A 21304-nucleotide genomic window follows, 5' to 3' on the forward strand; every position below is an offset into this window, starting at 1 on the left:
AGCATAGAAATTTGTCTATGACATCCTCGTTCAAATTCAACTGCAATTTACAAAACTTACGAGTAGGATTTACAAAATCTGCAGGAGATGAAATAATGAGAAACTCAAACTTCACTGTAAAGGACAATGGGCAAAATGGTCCAACCTTTCGCCACGAATGAGACCTATACGATCGAATAGGTATTAGCAAAGGTAACAACTTTAGTTCCGGGACCAACTCCAAAAGTATGTAGGAAAAGCACTAGAGCATTAAGAAAAGTGACGATTTTTTTTAACAAAACTCCTTTTATAAAATAACAGTTTATCTTATCCCGTCTGACACAGGGTAAGGAGACCTTCACGCTGTGGTCTTAATTTATACGTCAGCTATAGGAAATATTTAAGGTATTAACGGTGGGATCTGAATGGTAGATCTTAATTATGAACTGAAAATGGGGCATAATTAAACCCTCATTGAATTGCTACTGAGTGCTAACCCTGAATTGAGCGCCAAATTAAGTTGCTTGTTATGGGTAAGCGACTCTAGCGCTGTGGTTTTGTTTGGAAACAATAGCGAAAACATTTTTGACAGTGCTGCGTGAAGCGTTCAGTGAGGAAGAAAAAATTATTGAAAATTGTGATTTGTGATAGTTTTCCAGGATAAAAAAGGATCTTTCAGTGTAACATTAAGGTAGGTTTAGAGTTATACACTTTAAAAGTGGTGCGTAGATTCGCCAGTGAAGGAAAAACTTAAATATTTTGAGATTTTCTTTTGAGGTTATGTGACGGAAAGAAAAATTAATTTTAAATAAAAATCCAAAAATTTATTTTAAAAAAAAAAGTAAAATCTGGACATCTTTCGTGAGTTATTTGACGCAATCACTGAAAAAATTTATAGCTGCTTTCAAGGTTTAGAATTTTTCAGGCGATGCGCCACAGACTGAAGCACCACCTGCCACTTTCCGGAGACTTAAGAAGAATTTGTCCAGCCACTTTTAATATTCAGTGCCCCAATTTAGATCCTTTAAGTGAAATACTTTCTGAAGCAATTATTTCTAAAATCATTGTTTTGTTTTTCTTTACAGTACATACGATATACACTCGGAAAATTATTGTATCTATGGCTCCGAAAAGATCATCAGGGAATCCCAGGAAATGTCCAAGTAAATGCTCTAAATCATACAAATATAAATTAATTAGAAAGCATTTTAATTCTCTAAACCTTAATGAAATGGGTAATGTTTGTGACGGGGGTGGTGTGCGTGTGAATGAGGAAATTAATACTGCCAGTGTTAAATATTCCACCTGTGAAATGTATGAAATCTTAATCTTATCCTTGGCGCCGATTGAAAGAGATATCTAGAGAATTCTTGTGTCTTTATTATTTCTGAATCACTTGACAAAAGCACACACACGAAGTTGGTCACATGTGTCTGACCGTGTGAAGTTGTATATGAAAGCTTCTAAATCTTACAGTTTAAATGTAACAAATCCCCTTCCCCCTTCAATCTTGTAAGTATGATAATCCTTCAGATAACTTGGTGGTCGTCGTTCACGAACAGGTCTTTCGACACTTCTTGGTGAAACCGGATCCATCTGCATCTGACTGTTTTCTGACGTTAATGGAGCTGGTGTATCATCCGATATCAATATTTCTTGATTTTCTGTCTCGATGTCTTCCTCAGAAAAGTTTTCGGATGGAACCGGAATAACAATTTCTTCCTGTGGATTTTCTTGAATCACATTCGGCTGCGCTGAAGTACCTAATGTCCTTGAAATCAGCTGATTAATGTGCCGACGCCATAGTACTCCTGATTCCAATTGAACTTGATATGAAACTGGTCCAGTCTTTTCAACAATGGTGGCCGCAATCCATTTTGGACCAGATCCATAATTTCTGGCAAAAACGTGATCTCCAACAGCGAATTGTCTTGCTTGTCCATCTACTTTCCTTCCCTCCTCCAATTCGTCTGGAAGTACCTTGCTGAGCAATGTTTTCAAACGCCTTCCCATCAAAAGTTCTGCTGGACTTTTTCCCGTCGTTGCATGTGGGGTTGTGTGTTGATTCATCAGAAGCTCACGAACTCGACTCTCGATATCTCCATCCAATTTCTTTAACTTGTCTTTCACTGACTGAACCATTCGTTCTGCAAGTCCATTCGACGATGGATGGTAGGGCGCTACTGTGAAATGTTTAATTCCATGACTACACCAAAACTCCTTCATTTCCTCAGACACAAAAGCTCGTCCGTTGTCACTGCATACTTCAGCAGGAATTCCATGCGTTGCGAATAAATCTCGGAAAACCTTGATCACTTCAACTGATGACTGCGCCCGTACCACACGCACTTCCAACCATTTCGACATATCATCCACTACAACCAGAAAATTTTTATCCATAAACGGACCCGCGAAATCTACATGCAGCTTGTGCCAGGGTCTCTTGCTTTCCTTGTTGTCACAAAGTGGTGCCTTTGGCGGGTCATTCCTTAAAACTTGACATGTTTCGCACTGTCTAACTGTGTCCTCGATATCCTTATCCATTTTTGGCCACCAAAAATATGCTCTCGCCGACATCTTCATAGCCACAATGCCATTATGGGCTTGATGAAGTGTCTCCAATAATGATTTTCTAGCTCTCTCAGGGATAATAACACGGACTCCCCAAAGCAAAATGTCCTTTTCAATTGAAATCTCAGATCTTTTGTCAAAATAAGTTTTCAGCTCTATATCTGAGCAATGTTCAGGAAATCCATCCAGTACCCATCTTTTTACTCTGCTCAACGTTGAGTCCTTCCTTGTCCATTTCTGAATTTGTTTCGCGGTCACAGGTCCACTCTCGACTTCTAACATAGCAATGTGACCGCCATTATCAGGTTCCTCCACATCAATAATTGGCCAAGGAAGTGGCAGTCGACTCAATGCATCAGCATTTCCATGTAGTGTACCCTTCCTGTATTCAATCCGATATTTATAGGCCCCGACAATCAGTCTCCAACGAAGCATTCGGGGTGAAATTGCTTCCTGTATATTTCTAGTCGGATTGAATATTCCCAGCAATGGTTTGTGATCGGTTATAATAATGAATTCACGACCAGCCAAATATTGATGAAAATTACACACTCCAGACATCACTGCCAGTGCCTCTTTGTCAATCTGAGCATAATTTCTTTGACACTTCGACAATGTTCTTGAAAAAAATGCAATGGGTTTTTCCCCCTCCTCTGTGCGATGTGCCAAAACCGCTCCAATTCCATATGGTGAGCTGTCACACGACAACACTAAAGGTTTTTTCAGGTCGTAATGTGTCAAAACACTTGCAGATTCCAAAGCCTTCTTCAATTTTTCCATAGCATCATCGTGTTCCTTCGTCCAATTCCAAGTAGTGTTGTCATCCAGCAAACGAAAGAGACACTCTGCCATTGTAGCCCTATTGGGAATAAATCGGGCATAAAAGTTTATCATACCCAACCAAGCCTGCAATTCAGTTTTGTTTTTTGGAGTGGGTGCTCTCCTAATAGCAGTCACATGATCCTCCAGGGTATGTACACCATCCCCGGAAATGGAAAAACCCACAAATTGAACCTTGGGTGCCCCAAAAACGCATTTGTCCCTTTTTATAGTGAGGTTAGCACCCTTCAGCCTTCCAAGAACTTCAGCCAAACGATCATAATGCTCCTTGGGTGTATCACTCACAATGAGAATGTCATCCAAGTACACTTGCACACCGGGAATTCCCTGCAGTAGCGAATCCATGAATTTCTGAAACAATCCCGGAGCTGCTGAGATTCCAAATTGAAGCCTTTTGACTCTATATAGACCTTGGTGAGTATTGATTGTGAGCAGATGAGCAGTTTCCTCGCTCACGGGCAGCTGCTGGTATGCCTGAGTTAAATCTAACTTTGAGAAAATCTTCCCTTTGCAATTGGCCAATAGCTCCCTGACAGTAGGTAAAGGATAATCGTTCGTCCGGGAGGCCTCATTGACAGTTGAACGATAATCTCCACAAATGCGAATTTCTCCGTTCTTTTTCCGAGCAATACAAATAGGTGTTGCCCACTCCGAGAAATTCACGGGCTCCAAGATTTCCTGTTCCACCAACCTGTCCAATTCCTGACCTACTTCTTCTTTAATTGCAAAAGGTACAGCCCGACTTTTGAAAAAACGTGGCTGTGCGTCCTCTTTTAATTCAATCTTAACTTCTCCCCTAACAGACTTGCCCAACTTATTCTCAAAAACACACTTGTAACGATCACATACCTCTTTAATAGTCTTCGAGTCCACAGCTTCTTCTACTGCGGCTATCCGAATTTCGATTCCCAGAGGTTTAAACCAATTGCGTCCCAATAGAGGTGATCCACCCTTTTCTGTGATCAGTAAAGGCAAAATTGCTTTTTTCTTGCCAAGAGTTACTTCCACATTCACCTCTCCAAGAATGACTACACCCTGACTAAGCCATGTCTTGAGATGAATTGATGATTTTTTTAACTCCATACCAGGATTCGCAATTTTCTTCCAAATTTGTACTGGCATCACTGACAAAGTCGCTCCAGAATCCACCTCCATTCCGGTCGTCACACCATTGATCTGCACATCGACGCACTCTTCCGGACAGATTTGCCCCAAAACATTTACGCCTCCTACTCTTCCAGACAGATGTTTCACCTTCTCTTCATCGCTATCTGACGCATCAGTAGTAGCATGAATGTTTTTTCCTTCCTTCATTGCAACACATTTTGATCTAATATGTCCCTTTTTCTTGCAAAAATGGCATTTCCTGTCCTTAGCCCAACACCTCTCTGGGTCATGAGGGTTTCCACAGCGAAAGCATAACCTCACTTTGTCTACAGTGGCTTCCCCTGCCACACAACTCTTGTGAACTTCAGACACTATTGCCTTTGTCATCTCCTTAGCTCCAGCATCCGCTGATTCTGAAGCCAATGCAATTTCCATTGCCTCATCGAACTTCAAAGCCGGATGCTCAAGCAATTTTTTTCTCAAAGACACATCTCGCACACCACAAACCATCCGATCAGTAATCATATCTTCCACGTCGTGAAATTTGCAATAACGAGCAAGGACATGGAGGGCCATAACAAATTGTTTGATGGTCTCCCCTTCTCTCTGCTCCCTCTGGAAGAAGTGAAATCTCTCTCTACGCATGTTTCTCTGAGCGTCCATATGCGTAGAAATCTTAGATACAATTTGTGTGTACGAATGACTTCTCACAGCGCCTCCAGTTAAGGCCTGAGCCAACTCAAGAATATCCTGTCCTGCAACAGCAAACAGATGCGCTCTCTTTTCACCTTCATCGGTGATTCCTCGAGTTTCAAACCAGAATTCCAAGCGCTCCTTGTAAATTTCCCAGGACATGTCTTTCTTAAATTCACCGCAAACGGGATTTCCTCTGTATTCTTGAGCAGTAGCCATCTTCTTTGTGTTCACCTCGATCGCCAGTTGTTAAATATTCCACCTGTGAAATGTATGAAATCTTAATCTTATCCTTGGCGCCAGTTGTTAAATATTCCACCTGTGAAATGTATGAAATCTTAATCTTATCCTTGGCGCCGATTGAAAGAGATATCTAGAGAATTCTTGTGTCTTTATTATTTCTGAATCACTTGACAAAAGCACACACACGAAGTTGGTCACATGTGTCTGACCGTGTGAAGTTGTATATGAAAGCTTCTAAATCTTACAGCCAGTGAACCTGAAAGTCGTGACAGACATGGAAATCAATTCCGGGAATCGAATGATAATTCAGATGAAGTTGAAGTCTCCTTGCTAGATGCTACATTATTAGATGAATTGAGAGTCTTTTTTTAACAAATATCGCTTCAATAGAAGGCAAGTGAGCGAGCTTATGGGAATCCTGAAACGTCACGTTGATGACACTTTATTAAAGGATCGCAGGAGCATAATGAAGACTCCTAGAACATCTGTTCAAGTCAAAAACGTTGCACCCGGGAAATACACTCACATTGGGATTCAAAATACGATAGAAGGATTATGCGAGTCATTTTTCCGTGATATTCATGAAATCAAGGTACAAGTTGGAATTGACGGGTGTCCCCTCTCTGATAATCACACAATTTGGCCAATAATGGGGAGATTTCTTCATCAACCAAATTACTCCCCATTTTTGATCGGTATTTATGAAGGACAAAAGGATCCTAAAGATGCAACGGAGTTTCTAGAAGACTTGACTAATGAAATAAATCACCTCAATGAAAATGGTGTCTTCACAAAGGATGGAAAACATTTTCATTTTCAAATCACATCTTACATTATGGACTCCAAGGCACGAGCTTCAATTACAGGTGTGAAGGGACATACATCTCATAAGGGATGTGGAAGATGTGAACAACACGGGATATCCATACAGCGAAGAGTCGTTTTTTCCCAAACATGTGGTCAACTCCGCACAGACGACTCATTTGCACAAAGAAGAGATTCCTATCATCATAACGAGGAGTATCCGTATGGGCTAGAAGTTGCTAATGTAAAGATGATATCTCAGGTGCCACTTTGCAGCATGCACTTGATATACTTGGGTATCGTACGTACCCTTGGGGTACTGTGGATGACAGCTAAAAGCAAAACATTTACATTAAGTCCTCAGAAAAGGAAGGAACTTGACAAAAAACATATGTCTCTTACTCCTTTTTTGCCCACAGAATTTTCACGAAAGCCAGATAGCCTATATTTTGTTCACAAATGGAAGGCAACTCAGTGTCGCCAATTTCTGTTGTACACTGGGCCTGTCGTGCTTAAAAATATATTACCAGAATCCCAATACCACCACTTCTTGCTGCTCTCTGCAGCATGCAGGATACTTACATCTAACGGCGTTATCACACTTGAACATTAAAATTTTAATATGATTCACATTAATTGTCGCTTGTGAGCGTCCAAATATGTTATTTGTGTCTTTGAGTCACTTAATATTTGGGGTTTTTCTATTTATTGATAAAGAAGTGAACTTGGCCTGCAAAAATAAGCTTAAATTTACCTAAACCATAAATATTTTTCACATTAAAAAATTAAAGAGAAAATCGCATTAATTTTTCGCATTAATGCTATAAATCAATTTATATCAAATTTTGCGGGCCAAGACTAGCTTTTTATCAACAAATAGATCAAATTTTGAATACAAAATGATTCAAACATACAAATTACACATTTGGACTCTCACCAGCGACAATTAATGTGAATCATATTAAGATTTTAATGTGCAAGTGTGATAACACAGTAACAAATTGACTCAAAGCCAAGAGTGGATAGCAGCAGCAGAGCAGTTGTTGGAAATATTTGTTGGTCAGTATTCTAACATGTATGGAGAAGATCAGATAACTTATAATGTGCACAACCTTCTCCATGTAGGAGACTGTGCTCGACTTCACGGATCACTCGAAAATTTCTCGGCCTTTCCTTTCGAGAATTTTCTGCAGACGCTTAAAAATAATGTGGACCACCGATCTCAAGCTATTCCTCAAATAATAAATAGACTCAAGGAAGAAAAGCAGTTACCCGAAGTTAATAAGGAGATCTCAAGTTATTCTGATAAAAAAATACTTAAAAAGCCTATATTAGGAGCGTCATTCCTATATCAGTCTTGTAAGTTCGATGAACTAATCTTTGATGCTAGGGATGCAAATAAGTATTGCTTGACAAAAGATCGGGATATTGTTGAAATTGTTGGTTTTGGTTGCTTGAATGGCATAGATGGATTTATTGGGAAAAAATTACCCACAAAAGGAAATTTTTTCAATTTTCCCTTTGAGTCTCAGTCCTTGGATATTTTTTTAGTTAGTTCTGCCCAAGAGGATATATTTTTCTTTGGTCAAACCCAAATGCAAACAAAGATTATTAAAATTCCTCTCAACACCACTGATAGTGTTTGCTTACCCTATATTCATTAATTATTATTCAATCCTCATTTTTATCAAAACTTCTCATTAGCTACGCCTACTACCGAAAGCGCATTACGGTGCTGTGATCTTAAGGGAATATTGACAGAGATTAAAAATACTCAAATAGAGCAAGGACAGACACTTAAAGAACAAGCTAAAACACAAGAAGAGCAAAATAAATTGCTTTCCTACATCAAGATGTGCATGGGCAAACGTGAAATAGAACAACGGTTGATCAACAAAATAAGAAGCGGTTTCCCCATCAGTAGCATGAAAGATTTGGCGAATTTTGAGAGGAAACTCATTATACAAGATTGGAAGGAAGCTTTCGTAGGTGCATTTATTTACCGTATTCTTTCAATATATTCAATGAATATTTTTTTTACAGCAAAGTATCGCCAAAGAAAATCTAAAGTTGAAAGAATTTCTGACCGACGAAGTCATATTTCAAACAAATTTGTCTGGAGCCAACAAAAAAGTTCAGATGCGTGGGCTTCGCTTCTATAAACTATGGAAAGGTATACTCAAATATTCATTTTTTTTAAAAAGAAATAAAGTAATTGTTGCTTTCTTCATTTCACAGAAGCATCCAATAATTCAGCGACCAGATTTGACAATTTTATAAGAAGGGAAATAGAAAAAGCGAAAAACCGGGTGTATGTGAAGAATTCAAAGAATAAGAAGAAGGGACAAATTTGTCAGGTCCCTCAGGAGGATGATACGTCAGACGAGGACCTTCCTGAGCAAAACGCACCACAGGAGGAAACTTTTGAAATAGAGGTGTTCTCTTCTCCAAAACCTGAGAATGAGATGACTGACGCCGAGTCAGATGATGTGCAGTCTGATAGTCCATTTGAAGAATAATTATGAGTTAAAGTCTTTATTAAACCGTTCCTTGCATCCTCCTTACGAAATACCAAATGAAATCATAATAATATTCATATTAATATTCTATGAAAAAAAAAACAGAGTTGCTCTTCATATAAGTGTAAATTTTACATTCTAAGGTTGGTAAAGAAGCTATTTTTGCGTTGCTGAACATATGAATTTCGGTCATTTTTGCTTTTTCAGACACTGATTTAGAACAACCGTATAAGAATTGGATGTAAAATGTTATAATAATTTACACAACGTTTTACAAATCTAAATGTATTTGAAATATGTTTTGGGAATGAAGTCAGTTGATTCTCCTTTATAACAATTCATTGTTTCTCTAATAAAATGATTTTTTTGAATAAAATGTTTCATTAACCCTTAATATAAAGTTGAATGATAAGGTATAGGGTAAGGTACTAGAAAGTCCACGAAAATAATCCTTAATTAAGGATAATAGCTTACTGACCGATATAAGTAGTTAATGGTAAGGTTTTGGCTAACATCTAATAGTTCCGCTGCTCACCACCATGAACGCAAAACAGTGTCCTTCACATATATTTAGTAAGGGGTATTTTGTATGGGAGCTTCTTAAAAGTAAGGTATGAAAGATAGGGGTTAACTCAGGCTATAATCCACGCTTATCTGGTCAGACGGGATGTTATTCATTTCAAAAAACAATTTGTAACGAAGGGCTCAAAGAAGATTTTTCTAGAACAAACTATATCTTTATCTCTTCATTTTCTCTGCAATTTTTCAGATTTACCTAATAAATCCTTGAATATTCTTCAAATTAAAAAAAAGGATTCTAAGTAGGGAAATATCTGCTCAGTAAATATTCTCCTTGAAAGAAAAAGAGTTAGCCTCTGAAGATCACATGGTCCTAAAAGTTACCGTTATTCAAAAACTTTGAATAATAAATTTAGAGTAAAAATATTTTAATTTAGCCATTATACTCTGAGCCTTTTGTTAAAATTCCCTTGGTAACGATACCTTTCTAACCCTATGATCTTCAGCAACCCTAGCACCTTTTTTAAGGAGAATATTTCTTTTAAGGAGACAAAAGAACGCAATACTTCTAATGGAATTAAAGGACATTCGAGGGTATTTGAGGAAAATCTGGATAACAACAAAGGAAACATTCAAAGGAAAACGGAGTGATAGGGGTATGGTTTCTTCTAGGAAAATATTTCTTGAGTTCTCCTTTAGAAATAGTTCTTTGGCACTGACAACTTACGATATACCGTTATCGAGAAAGAAAGCAAGTTTCATAAAAATAATTCTACCTATTTTTTAAGAAATTTTATTTTAAGATATCTCAGAAATTTGACGCGACGGACTATAAGTTTCTTTGGGAGATATGTTTAAGACACACCAAGGACTCCCAAAATACCAATGGTTTCCCGTCATACGATTTTTTTCTTCATTTTATTATCCTGTAATGTTCGAAGGCTTTAAAACACGATTAGCTTGTATGAGAGCCACCAGATAGAGCAGTCAAAGATAAAATCTAAAAATATGTATTTAAAGCTTAGGTCGCACGTTAGCTTTGACGCGAATTTCATTAACCCATTCAGTCAATGTACTAGAAATACCTGAGATAGAATGTTCAAATTTTGGAATTAGTTTAATACAAATTAATAGATTACTTTTTTGAAAAGAAAGAATTTTTATCTATTATGGGGGCGCGGGGAGCCGCTGTCAAACACACGTCTTAACGGTCACTGAATTTAAATTCTATACATTAAATAATTACAAACTCTATTGCTTTAGATAGAGTAACTATGCAAGAAAACAAATTGGCAATCAGAATTCAAATCAGGAAAGAGGATGAAGGCCAATTTTAACAAATTCGACGGGATGTCGAATTTTCTGTCCGCCATTTTGAGTAAAATTTTTGCATGACTTCACGTGAAGCGAGAAAAGAACAACTAAATCTATTCCCATCTCTGCCGGGGTATTTTTTCCAAGTAACTGAAGGACAAAGTAACTAAAAATCCATTCCCGACAAAAATTCGAACATTAATGGCCCAGGAATGAATCATCTAAAATCACTCAATTTGCGTATGATGTATAATACCATGGTAAGGAATGAGTTAAGATCGGTTAAGCCGTTTTCAAGAAATAAAATGTCAAACTTGTGAATTTTCAGAAGGATATTGCTAATTTCCCAAGGACTGACAGTCCTTTTTGACTTGGGCCTAGGCAATTTTTAAGTCATACACCAATACCTACAAAATGGGCCTACTCCTATCTCTGGCGAAGGGTTTGAACAGCTCCCATACATTTCTGACTATTGTCCTTTCATTAGGCCCAAATAAAATATTAATCCTACTTTATTCATAGTTCAAATATTTGTAGTGAATATTTTTTACTAATTTACTACTCAATCTACTGCAATCCTTTTCAGTTATCTTGAAAACCAATTCTCACAGTTAGTAAACAGCATAAATTTTCCATTGTAAATTCAATCATTCAGATTACTCACTATCTTAAATTATTGAGTGTTTCGCTACCATTTTGAGCTATATAACTGTCCGCTTATTTGATAAGAATTTTGTCTTTAAAAGAGCTCACGCATTAGAGATTAGAAACAGTCGGTAGTTGGCAATGAAGATCTTTCTAGTGCTCGTGAATTTATTCTTAGCCTGCCTAGCCGCTCCTGGTAAGTGAAAGTGATTGTAATTCAAGTAAATGAGATCTAGAATAATCTATAAGCAACCGTTCTTTAAGGCGGCAGGATTATCGGAGGAGATGATGCCACTCCCGGAGAATTTCCTCATATGCTCTCGCTACAATGGCATCACATTGAGATCCGTCGTCACAATTGTGGAGCTTCAATCATCAATGAACTATGGGCCCTCACGGCAGCTCACTGTATCACGGAGACTGTAATTGAACATGGCGGTAGCCTAAGTGTGATTGCTGGTGCCTGGGATTTCAGGGAACCCTCAGAGTATCAACAGGAAGTACCTGTAGAACGCTTCGTAAATCATCCTCTCTATCCCGGAGGTGGATTAGTGGCACCTCATGATATCGGTGTAATGCGTCTCGGTGAACCACTTATCTTCAATGACTGGGTCAAGCCAATAGTCTTCCCTCAGCCCAATACCCTTGCAACGGGATATGGTACCCTTTCAGGATGGGGTAACACTCAACCTGGTCCGCCACCAGTTTTCCCGTATATTTTGCAAAGAGCTAATATGCCCATCCTTACAATGGCACAATGTCATGATACATTAGTTCAATTTGGAGCTGAACATCTACTTCATCTTGATGGTGACGTCTGTACAGGACCTCTTACAGGAGGACTTTCTGTAAGTTAAATCAATGCAATTCCTGAAAACTCATTAAATTCACGCCGTATTTTTTCAGGGATGCAATGGGGATTCCGGAAGCCCTCTCGGCCAGTGGGATGGTGATGATTTCATCCAAGTAGGAGTTACTGCTTGGACAATTTTCCCTTGCAGTAGAGTTGGTGCCCCAACCGTTTACGCACGTGTATCTTACTACATTGATTGGATTAATGAAAACATCGCAGAATAAACTCTAAAAATCCGATGTTTTTTAGTCAGATCTTCATTCATACTGTTCAATCAATGTTACATAGCTGGAATTCCTTTGATGAACAACAAAGTACGGACAACTCGGAATTATTGCATATCATCGGATAGATCAGTAACTATACTAACTGCATCTGCTTTGTGTGTGCATTCGTTGTAAGCAAGCTTTGATACGTGGCGTTTGCAACGAATCGCACAAAGCAAATGCAGTTAGCACGGTTGCTGATCCAACCGAAATTATACAATTATGAGTTTAGTTTTAGAAATAGAGCATTGTGTTGAATAAAGTGAAGTATTCTAACGAAATTATTCAAAAGTGGTAGCGGCAACTCTTTACCACTAAAATTTAACTCATAATCAAATTTTCAAACCTTCCGAGTTTAAATGGATTCGGAGTTATCTATACTAAATAACACGAGCTTAATCAGGGCTTATCACTGGTCATTGTTTTGTTATAATTTCAATTAATTTGAGGAAAGAATATATTTCATTTGAGTAAAACATGAATAAATCAAATAGTTTCAACTGGATAATCTTTTTCAGATAAGTATTATTTTTGAGTCAATATCGAAAGCGTTTGATGTGTCCCGTAAAATCTTTATGCGAACGTCCTATTGGTCAATTTCCCATCAAATGAACCCTAGAGGATACCTTTCATCCCTCGACCGGACACAGACGCGGAAAACACAGAGTGTGCTGGAGTTTCTGTAGAACAGGATGGGTTAATATAAGAAACTACAATTATTTTCGAAATTTCCGAATATCACTTTTTCACTCGAAGCTAAAATTCATGTTCAATGAATTCAATTTGAACGGGTTACATTTAAGCTGTATACACACTAGGCTAATTATTGCAATAATAACATTTAAAAGTGGCATTGAAATAAAACTTTAATATTGAAGAGAATATTGAAACCAATATTTCAATATTCGCCTACACACTGAACAAATTGACTTCAATATTACAACTTATTAAATTACCATTCTAGACAAAGATTCAGTTCCTTTAAACATAGAAAAACTCTTGGAATTAGCATGTTTATGAACAGGAAGACATCTCAGAATATAATCGTATACAGAACCAGAGATTCTGCTGTAGGGGGAACTGGGGCAGTAGTAAACTGGGGTAGTTGTAAACACTGTGATTTTTTCATTAATTTTAAGACTCCAGAGGATAAAATCCATAAGTATTCATAGATACCATGGGGATGTACGTCCACAGATGAATTGGTCAATAAAATCCTAATACTTTAAAAATAAAAATCATTTTTCCCGAAAATGTTGATATTTCGATAATTTTGGTCATTTTGATTTCCACCTGGAAATTAAAAACTGTCTAAAATAATCGAAATGTAGCAATACCAGTTCTTTCCTACATCTTTTAGGATTATATTTATGCATTTACTAGAGAAATTGAGATTCACATTATTTCAAAAGAATTAATAATTGGTCAGAAAACAGCATTTGGGGTAGATGTAAACAGGCAATTTCAATTTCACAAAATGAGTAGGTAAAAGAGCGGGAAATTTACCTTCATGCGAAATATCTACAATTCATAGATTACGAAAAAAATTGGTGGTGCTGTGTTCAATAAAAAGTCACATGATGTCAAAATATGGGGAAATTCCATTGAAAAATGTCTTTGATATGCATGCTTTTAGTTTTTTTGCTATTTTAATTATTCTTTGTAAAAAGTATCGTGATTTTTTGAAAAATATGCAGTCTTTATATATCTCTTAAGTAATTAAAATAATCGAAAGTGGTGCAAAGTTAATTTCAAGGGTGGGAAAAAGGGTGTTTACATCCTCCCCAGAAAGTGTTTACATCTACCCCAGGCATTTTGTGAAAAGAAAAAAATGCACGGTGACACAAATTTTATTTTTATGGAAAACTCAATTGTTTTCCAGCATCCGCATTACCTTCGATGTATTGCCTATACGCAAGGGTAAAACATTAGCTAAGAAAGATTTTCCAAAAAAATTACGGTGTCCTTGGAAAATCACCTCAAATTCGCATCTATCGAAAATGGTTACATGTGCCCCAGTCTCCCCTATACCCTGCTCAATTCTTCCCAGAAACCCATCTTTGTCAGGACTTCTCCCCTACTTCCTCAAGTCAAGTATGGCCAAAATACCCAAGTTGGTCAGAAGATTTCTCCTGTTTTCTCCAGGAAAACACAGATTTTCTGGAATTTTCTTCTGTATTTTGTCAAGAACACCCAAAATACCCAAGTTGGTCAGAAGATTTCTCGAAGATCTTCTGAGATCTATGAGTTCCTGGAGGAACCAGGAGAAATCTTCTGACCAACTTGGGTAGTTTGAATGTTCTTGACAAAATTTAAAAGAAAATCCCAAAAGATCTATGATTTCCTGGAGGAATCAACAGAAATCTTCTGACCAACTTGAGTATTCTGGGTGTATTCGACCAAGTGCACAACAAAAATTTCAGAGAAACTGTGATTTCCTGGAGGAAGCTGGTGAGAAGTGCTAACCAAGCTGGGTTATTGGGAAGATTTGACAAAATGTACAGCGAAATTTCAAGAATCTGGGATTTTCTGGAGAAAGCAGGAAGCTTGGATTTTGATCTTTTCAAATCATTTTTTCATTCATAAAAAAGGAAATCCCAGCAGTTCCGTGATGTTCTGAATATTGAAGTAAATATCAAATCAATTTGATATTTAGAATTTCTTTGAAATTTTATTTCAATGTAACTTTGAAAATTTTTATTGACATTATTTGGCCTAGTGTGTAGTCATTCAAAATAATGAAATAAAATATTGAAAAAATGATCCATATTGAAACAAATATTGCAATAATTGCCTACACACTGAACAATTTTCTTCAATATTAAAATTTTTATGTCAATAAATCATTGCAATGTGGAGGCAATCCTTGTCAATATTGAATATTGAAAAGAAATATTGCAATAAATTTTGTCTAGTGTATAACCAGCTTTAGATTCCGTAAGATGTTCTGTTACTCATCAACTTCACTAATCTTCCCTCCTCCAGAGCGGTTTGAGGTACGTCTAATGAGTACTTCTATTTTACGACCTAGTTTGAGCTCTTCTTCGTTAACACAAAGAAATCAAGGAGATGAACGTCCTCAGGGGTCGTTTCGAAAGGGTGTAACCCTTTCGAGACAAGAAAACACAAACTTCTTTGACAAAGCATTTGACGCTTCAACGCGCCTTCCGCAGTAGTCAAATCTTTGATTTGTCTCTGAAATTACGGCCACAAACTATTTTTTATTCCAATTGAGAATTCTTCGCGGTTGGACATTGATCCGAGGCCAACTTCTTCGTTAAGAGGTCTTTAGAATGATCTGCAGGAAAACATTCAAATCACTCTTGTGAGGCTATGCGTCGCCCTATCCAAGTGCTTGATCTCCTTATCACTAAAGACTAAAAGTGAGTCTATCCGTTATCTACTTGAATGCACCCTATCGTTATGACTTTAGTGGCCGCAGATAGGGAAACCACTTCTAACGAATGACGAGCCCCGCGAGCCCTATCATTCATAATAATATTGCTGTAGTTGATGTCACGGATCACACCATCAGAGAACTGAAAACTCCCATGATTGGCCCGTAAATCTATGCTTGTTTCCTTCAGATTTATCTGACACTGCCTCATCGCCATTACGTGTTGACTGTAGTACCATTTGTGTAATCAAAAATAGGCCGCCTCTTCGACGAATGATGAACCACTATCCTAGCCCCTAAAGAAGTTGATGTCGTACATAGTAAAACATCAACTAATAGTAAGACATTATGCTACCCAAGAAGACTATCTCTAGATTAATTTATCAGCAGACATTGGTAAAAATAAAAGGATCAAATTGATCCAAATTTGATCCTTTTGCAAAGGATGGATCAAATTTCAAACTCTAAATGCACATTTATCACAGTAGAACATGTTAATTTGATCCATCTTTTGCAAAAGGATCAAATTTGAATCAATTTGATCCTTGTATTTTTACCAATAGGTTAAAACGTACAGCTATGATTTTCAAATTTTAGGGAATTTGGCTAAGAAGCTCGAAATGTAACTCCTTTAAGTCATTTAGAACTTCAGAATGCATACCAAAAAAAATTGGAAACAAAAGAAATTTTTCGTGTCGCAAGCAATGATCTAATTGGAGGACTTGTCCAGAAATACCCATTCATGATAATTTGAATTCCTAAGATAACAGCCTGAAAATTAATCATTTGATTGACATCTTTGTGGTGTTTGTATCGTGAAAGTGGCTCAATTGGGAGTCGATAGAAGCAATCTCTGGCTTTTCGGAAGCAGATAAGAGAGTTTTCTGGGGAAACCAGAAACATCATACTCTCAGTCCACCTTGGCACAATGATGTGGCTGGTTGTGTTTCCGCTTATTGTTTTGTCCACTACCGCGTCTCCTAGTAAGCAAGCTAATACGCTATAAACTCTAACTAAACTTTCTCCGAACTTAACGTATTCCAATTCTTTCAATTCTAAAACAGGTAATCGGATAATAGGCGGTACCGATGCAAGTCCAGGTGAATTCCCACATATGGTGTCTATCCAGTGGTCTCCACATGGACTAATGCATCATCTCTGTGGAGGATCCATTCTCAATGAACGCTGGATTCTAACGGCTGCTCATTGCAACATGCTCACTTTGGACAACCAACTGATGAAAGTAATAGCAGGTGCATGGGACTTTCGTACACCCTCCCAGTATCAGCAAGAAGTTGGTGTAGATCTCTTCATCAATCATCCTCACTATCCCGGTGGAGTCGGGGTACCCCATAATATTGCTCTCATCCGAGTTGATGAACAACTTTTACTCAACCCATGGGTTCAACCTGTTATTCTTCCCCCTTCTAACTCTTACCCCCTTGGATCTGGTATTCTATCTGGATGGGGCTGGACAATCGACGAACCACCCTTTCTCTTTCCCTATATCCTCCAACGCGCTCAACTACCACTTCTTAGCTTATCAGCCTGCTACACAGCTTTTGTCCAACTCGGAGAGGATCCTGCAGAACTCGATACATTTTCTCACATTTGCACTGGACCTTTATCTGGAGGATATTCCGTAAGTACACTTTGTTTGCAACAAGACAACCGAACACCTTATTTAATGTAATAAGGATTAAACTTGCATATTTAATTAAGTAAGGTATGACAGGATACTTTGACCCTTACACATAGTAGGAATTTCCTTATTAGATCATTTCTTGCTATTAAGCCAGATATTTTATATTAATATTTTACACCTGAAATCAATCTTAAGCATGCGTTTCCGGTAATCTCTATAAGTCTTCTTATCGATCTGTTAGTTGCTTTCACTCTGTGATAAGTACGATGGTTTGTAGAAATTACGGGGATTTTCTTTTTACTTTAAAATTTCGGGCTTTGTGATGTTATAAAAAATGTAAATTATCTGAGAATGTTCTTTTAATCCACAAAACCTTTAAAGAATTGCAATATATCCAATAGATCCAGTGAGTCCCTTTACTAGAACTTGGAGTGAAACGATAACTAGCGATAGTAACGACTGTCGACTTTGAGAAACGAAAATTTTAACTGACTTATGCAACTTATTCAAAATAAATCTCTAGCGCGTGCATGAAAATTTTCCAGGTCATGAAGTCATTTCGCACGTTTTTTCAGTTTCAAAAATGTGCAGAATACCAGGACCACCAGGACCCCTAACATGGGTTCCCCAGGTTCCCTGAAACAAATGCGAGGGTTTCTCAAGTTCTCTGTGACTGTCTTGACTGGGTTTCCCGGGTTTACTGAAAGATGCATAGGTTCCCCAGGTTCTCCGTGAGTTCTCTAAAAAAAATTATGGGTTCTCTAGTGTCCCTGAAAAATATATGCATTCCCCAGGATCTCTAGATAATGTATAGATTTCCCGTAAATTCCTTGAAAAACATATGGGTTTCCTGAATAATATGGGTTTCCCATGGGAAGTGATCCTGCAGGATCACTGAAAAATGTATAAGTTCCCTTGAATCCCTGGAAAATGTAGCGGTTTCCCGGGATGCCTAAAAATTTCATAGGTTCCAATGAAGTGTCCTAAAAAATGCATGCATTCTCCAGAATTCCTCAAAAATGTATTGGTCCCCCGTGAGTTCCCGGAAAAATGTATAAGTTCCCCGTTCTCTGAAAAATATATGGGTTTCCCAGGTTTCCTGAAAAATGTAAGGACATGGATCGGGTTTCTCATGACTTCCCTAAAAAATTTATGGATTCTCCAGTGTCTCTGAAAAATGTATGCATTCCCCAGGATCCCTGAAAAATGTATAGGTTTCCCGTGAGTTCCCTGAAAAATATATAGATTCCCTAAAAAATATATGGGTTCCCGGGATCACTAAAAATATATAAGATCCCTAGGATCCCTGGAAAATGTATGAATTCCCCGGGCTCCCTGAAAATTTCACACGTTCCCCGGATTCCCCATAAGTTGTCTAAAAATTTATGGATTCTCCAGTTTCTCTGAAAAATGTATGCACTCCCCAGGATCCCTGAAAAATAAGGTACCTCGTAAATTCCCTGAAAAATATATATAGGTTCTCTAGAAAAATATATGGGTTTCTCGGGATCTCTGAAAAATTTATGAGTTTCCCGAGATCACTAAAAAGATGTATGGGTTCCCTAAAGAATGTGTGGGTTTTCCGGGATTCATGAAAAATGAAAGAAACCCCATAAGTTTCCTACGCGGTAAAAACTTTTGGACACTGACCAAAATATTGGAACAAGTTTTCCTTGGAACAATTTTTTTTGGAATCAATTTGTACCTAGAGAAGATATTTGTTTGTTCCAAAGTTTTCGTTACAGTTTTGTTACGAAATATAGTTACAATTTTGTTAGAGTTTTCTTTTGGAACCGTTTTGATACGATGGAATATCTACAAATTTTGAGTTGATTTCGTTTTGATAAATTGGTACATTTTCTTTATAACAATATTATTCCTATATCTGTAACATATTTGTTCCAAAAAAATTTCGGTGTCCGTGGACGAGGCAATTTTTAGAACGAAATTGTTACTCATATGGGAAATCTTTTTGTTCCCATTGTCGGGAACAAATTCGTGTAAGTGATTTCGTCTTACAGTTAAGTCTTATAAGGTAAAGTGCCCTTGAGTCGACCGGTTACTCGATTCGACCGGTGGTCAATATTTGAACGTTTTAATGGTGAATTTCTATAAAATAGTCACTGATTCATATTTATTTATGGAATAATTGACCTATTAATGTTAGATCATACGCCAAATATTAGTGCAAATATAAATAAATTGATTAAATAACTCTACCGGTCGAATTGAGGAACCGGTCGACTCGAGAGCACTTTACCTTACTTCAGTCGAGATGGATTTCGGTGGCGAAAGTTCATATAAGGAACATCAAATAAAAATCAACTTGAGAGTGTTTTATACAGACGCGTGCATGACGAAATCATATGCGAGTGCTGGAAGCAAGAGAGGAAGGAAATCTCGAATTAAAAAAGTGAAACATGTAGCACGAAAATTGCTTAAATTTAGCGTCCTCCTCGCTTCGGTGACGGATAACTGAGTATGAGAGGAAGGGATACAATTTTATACTATACGAGCTATTTTTTGGAACAAATTCGTTACTAATATTGGGTATCTTTTTGTTTCTCCTAGAAGATACAAATTTATTCCAAAAATTTTCGGTGTGCGTGGACGAGCTACGTTTTGGAACAAATTCGTTACTAATATTGATTATCTTTTTGAGTCTCGTAAAATGAACAAGATTGTGCCAATAATTATGGTGTCCGTGGACGAGCTAATTTTTGGAACAAATATGTGCTGAAATTTTTTACCGTGTAAGTCAGCATGTATAAATTCCCAAGGATACTTGAATAATATATGGGTACCCCAGATTGTCCAAGTTCTCCAGGTTCCCTGTGAGTACCTTGGGTATCCCATGGTTTCTCAGCCAGATATACTCGACTTTCTTAAAATGAACTTATCCCTTAAAAAAATTGGGTCAAAATCGTCAAAATGTTAATTATAAGATGAGATATAGAGTACAGGTAAATTTTTAAACTTTGACCCTCTTGTAGCTCAGATCAAAATGGTCTGCTGATATTGTTTTTTTAGCTAAAATTTTAGATTGCAAAATATGTTATAATTCATCAGATAAGATGAAATGTCCAGGAGCAAGATATTTTCCTCCTGGATTTCACAAAGAAAAACAATATCCCAGCTGTCCCAACTGCATTGTTGGCACGAAAACACTTTCATAAACTTTTCCCTTGCCGACAATAGGGTCATATGGAGCTCAGAGCAAAAGAACGCTATTTTAATAGGGAAATACATACGACTTAGAGTTGTTTTTGCTCCGAGCGCCTCATATATGACCCGGAAAATTCTACGATTTTCTGGAAAATTGAGAGTAGTTTATTATATCAAAATATGAAATATACAATCTTTGGATATTCTATTTTGTGTTTCTAAAGAACTTTTTTTATGAAAAAAATAAATTAATATAAAAAAAAATTGAAAAAGAAAAGTCGTTTCACAAAGTTCGAAATTCGTGATTTTTGATCTCAAATATTTTCTTTTCCTGAATATCTGGAGTCTTGAGAAAATTAGCCAAGAATCTTACATATTAGGATGTCGTGCACAAACAGGATTTCAATTAATGTAAATAGTCAAAAAACAACTTTTTTTCCCCAGGTCATGACCCTAATGACGTGAAAATTAAGTGAATTTTTTTTTCAGGCTTGTTCCGGAGACTTGGGGGGTCCTCTTGTACAGAAATACAACAACTACTATCTTCAAATTGGTATTGCTGTCCGAGCCTTCCGTCCCTGTGGCCGCCAAGGTGCTCCTACGGTTTATATCCGGGTTTCTGCATATACTGACTGGATCAGAAGTCTTATATATTAAATTTTCAAAAAAGTGCAATTGAACAGTTTAAATTTCCCCTACAACATTCCCGCCAACTGAACCCCTTTAACAGTAATTTTTTTAAAA

The 21304-nt window shown here is 37.3% G+C and overlaps 4 protein-coding genes across 4 annotated transcripts; 3 read left to right on the forward strand and 1 right to left on the reverse strand.

The window, feature by feature from the left end:
• Positions 1 to 1449: 1449 nt before the first annotated feature.
• Positions 1450 to 5409, reverse strand: LOC129807172 (uncharacterized protein K02A2.6-like). Its single transcript, XM_055856302.1, has one exon. It carries the CDS (start codon positions 5407 to 5409, stop codon positions 1450 to 1452), a length of 3960 nt encoding a protein of 1319 aa, XP_055712277.1.
• Positions 5410 to 5934: 525 nt separating this feature from the next.
• On the forward strand, positions 5935 to 8756 carry LOC129807244 (uncharacterized). The gene is made up of 2 exons (XM_055856428.1): positions 5935 to 6745; positions 8559 to 8756. Exons 1-2 carry the CDS (start codon positions 6083 to 6085, stop codon positions 8754 to 8756), a joined length of 861 nt encoding a protein of 286 aa, XP_055712403.1. The 5' UTR covers positions 5935 to 6082.
• Positions 8757 to 11324: 2568 nt separating this feature from the next.
• LOC129810404 (trypsin-1-like) lies at positions 11325 to 12861 on the forward strand. Its single transcript, XM_055860857.1, has 3 exons — positions 11325 to 11430; positions 11499 to 12082; positions 12141 to 12861. The coding sequence occupies exons 1-3, from the start codon at positions 11376 to 11378 to the stop codon at positions 12309 to 12311; spliced, it is 810 nt and encodes a 269-aa protein (XP_055716832.1). The 5' UTR covers positions 11325 to 11375; the 3' UTR covers positions 12312 to 12861.
• Positions 12862 to 16678: 3817 nt separating this feature from the next.
• On the forward strand, positions 16679 to 21232 carry LOC129807319 (brain-specific serine protease 4-like). The gene is made up of 3 exons (XM_055856553.1): positions 16679 to 16733; positions 16815 to 17392; positions 21050 to 21232. Exons 1-3 carry the CDS (start codon positions 16679 to 16681, stop codon positions 21215 to 21217), a joined length of 801 nt encoding a protein of 266 aa, XP_055712528.1. The 3' UTR covers positions 21218 to 21232.
• Positions 21233 to 21304: the final 72 nt, after the last annotated feature.

Source organism: Phlebotomus papatasi, chromosome 1 (assembly GCF_024763615.1).
Source record: "Phlebotomus papatasi isolate M1 chromosome 1, Ppap_2.1, whole genome shotgun sequence".
In the NCBI taxonomy this organism is placed as follows: Eukaryota; Metazoa; Arthropoda; class Insecta; order Diptera; family Psychodidae; genus Phlebotomus; species Phlebotomus papatasi.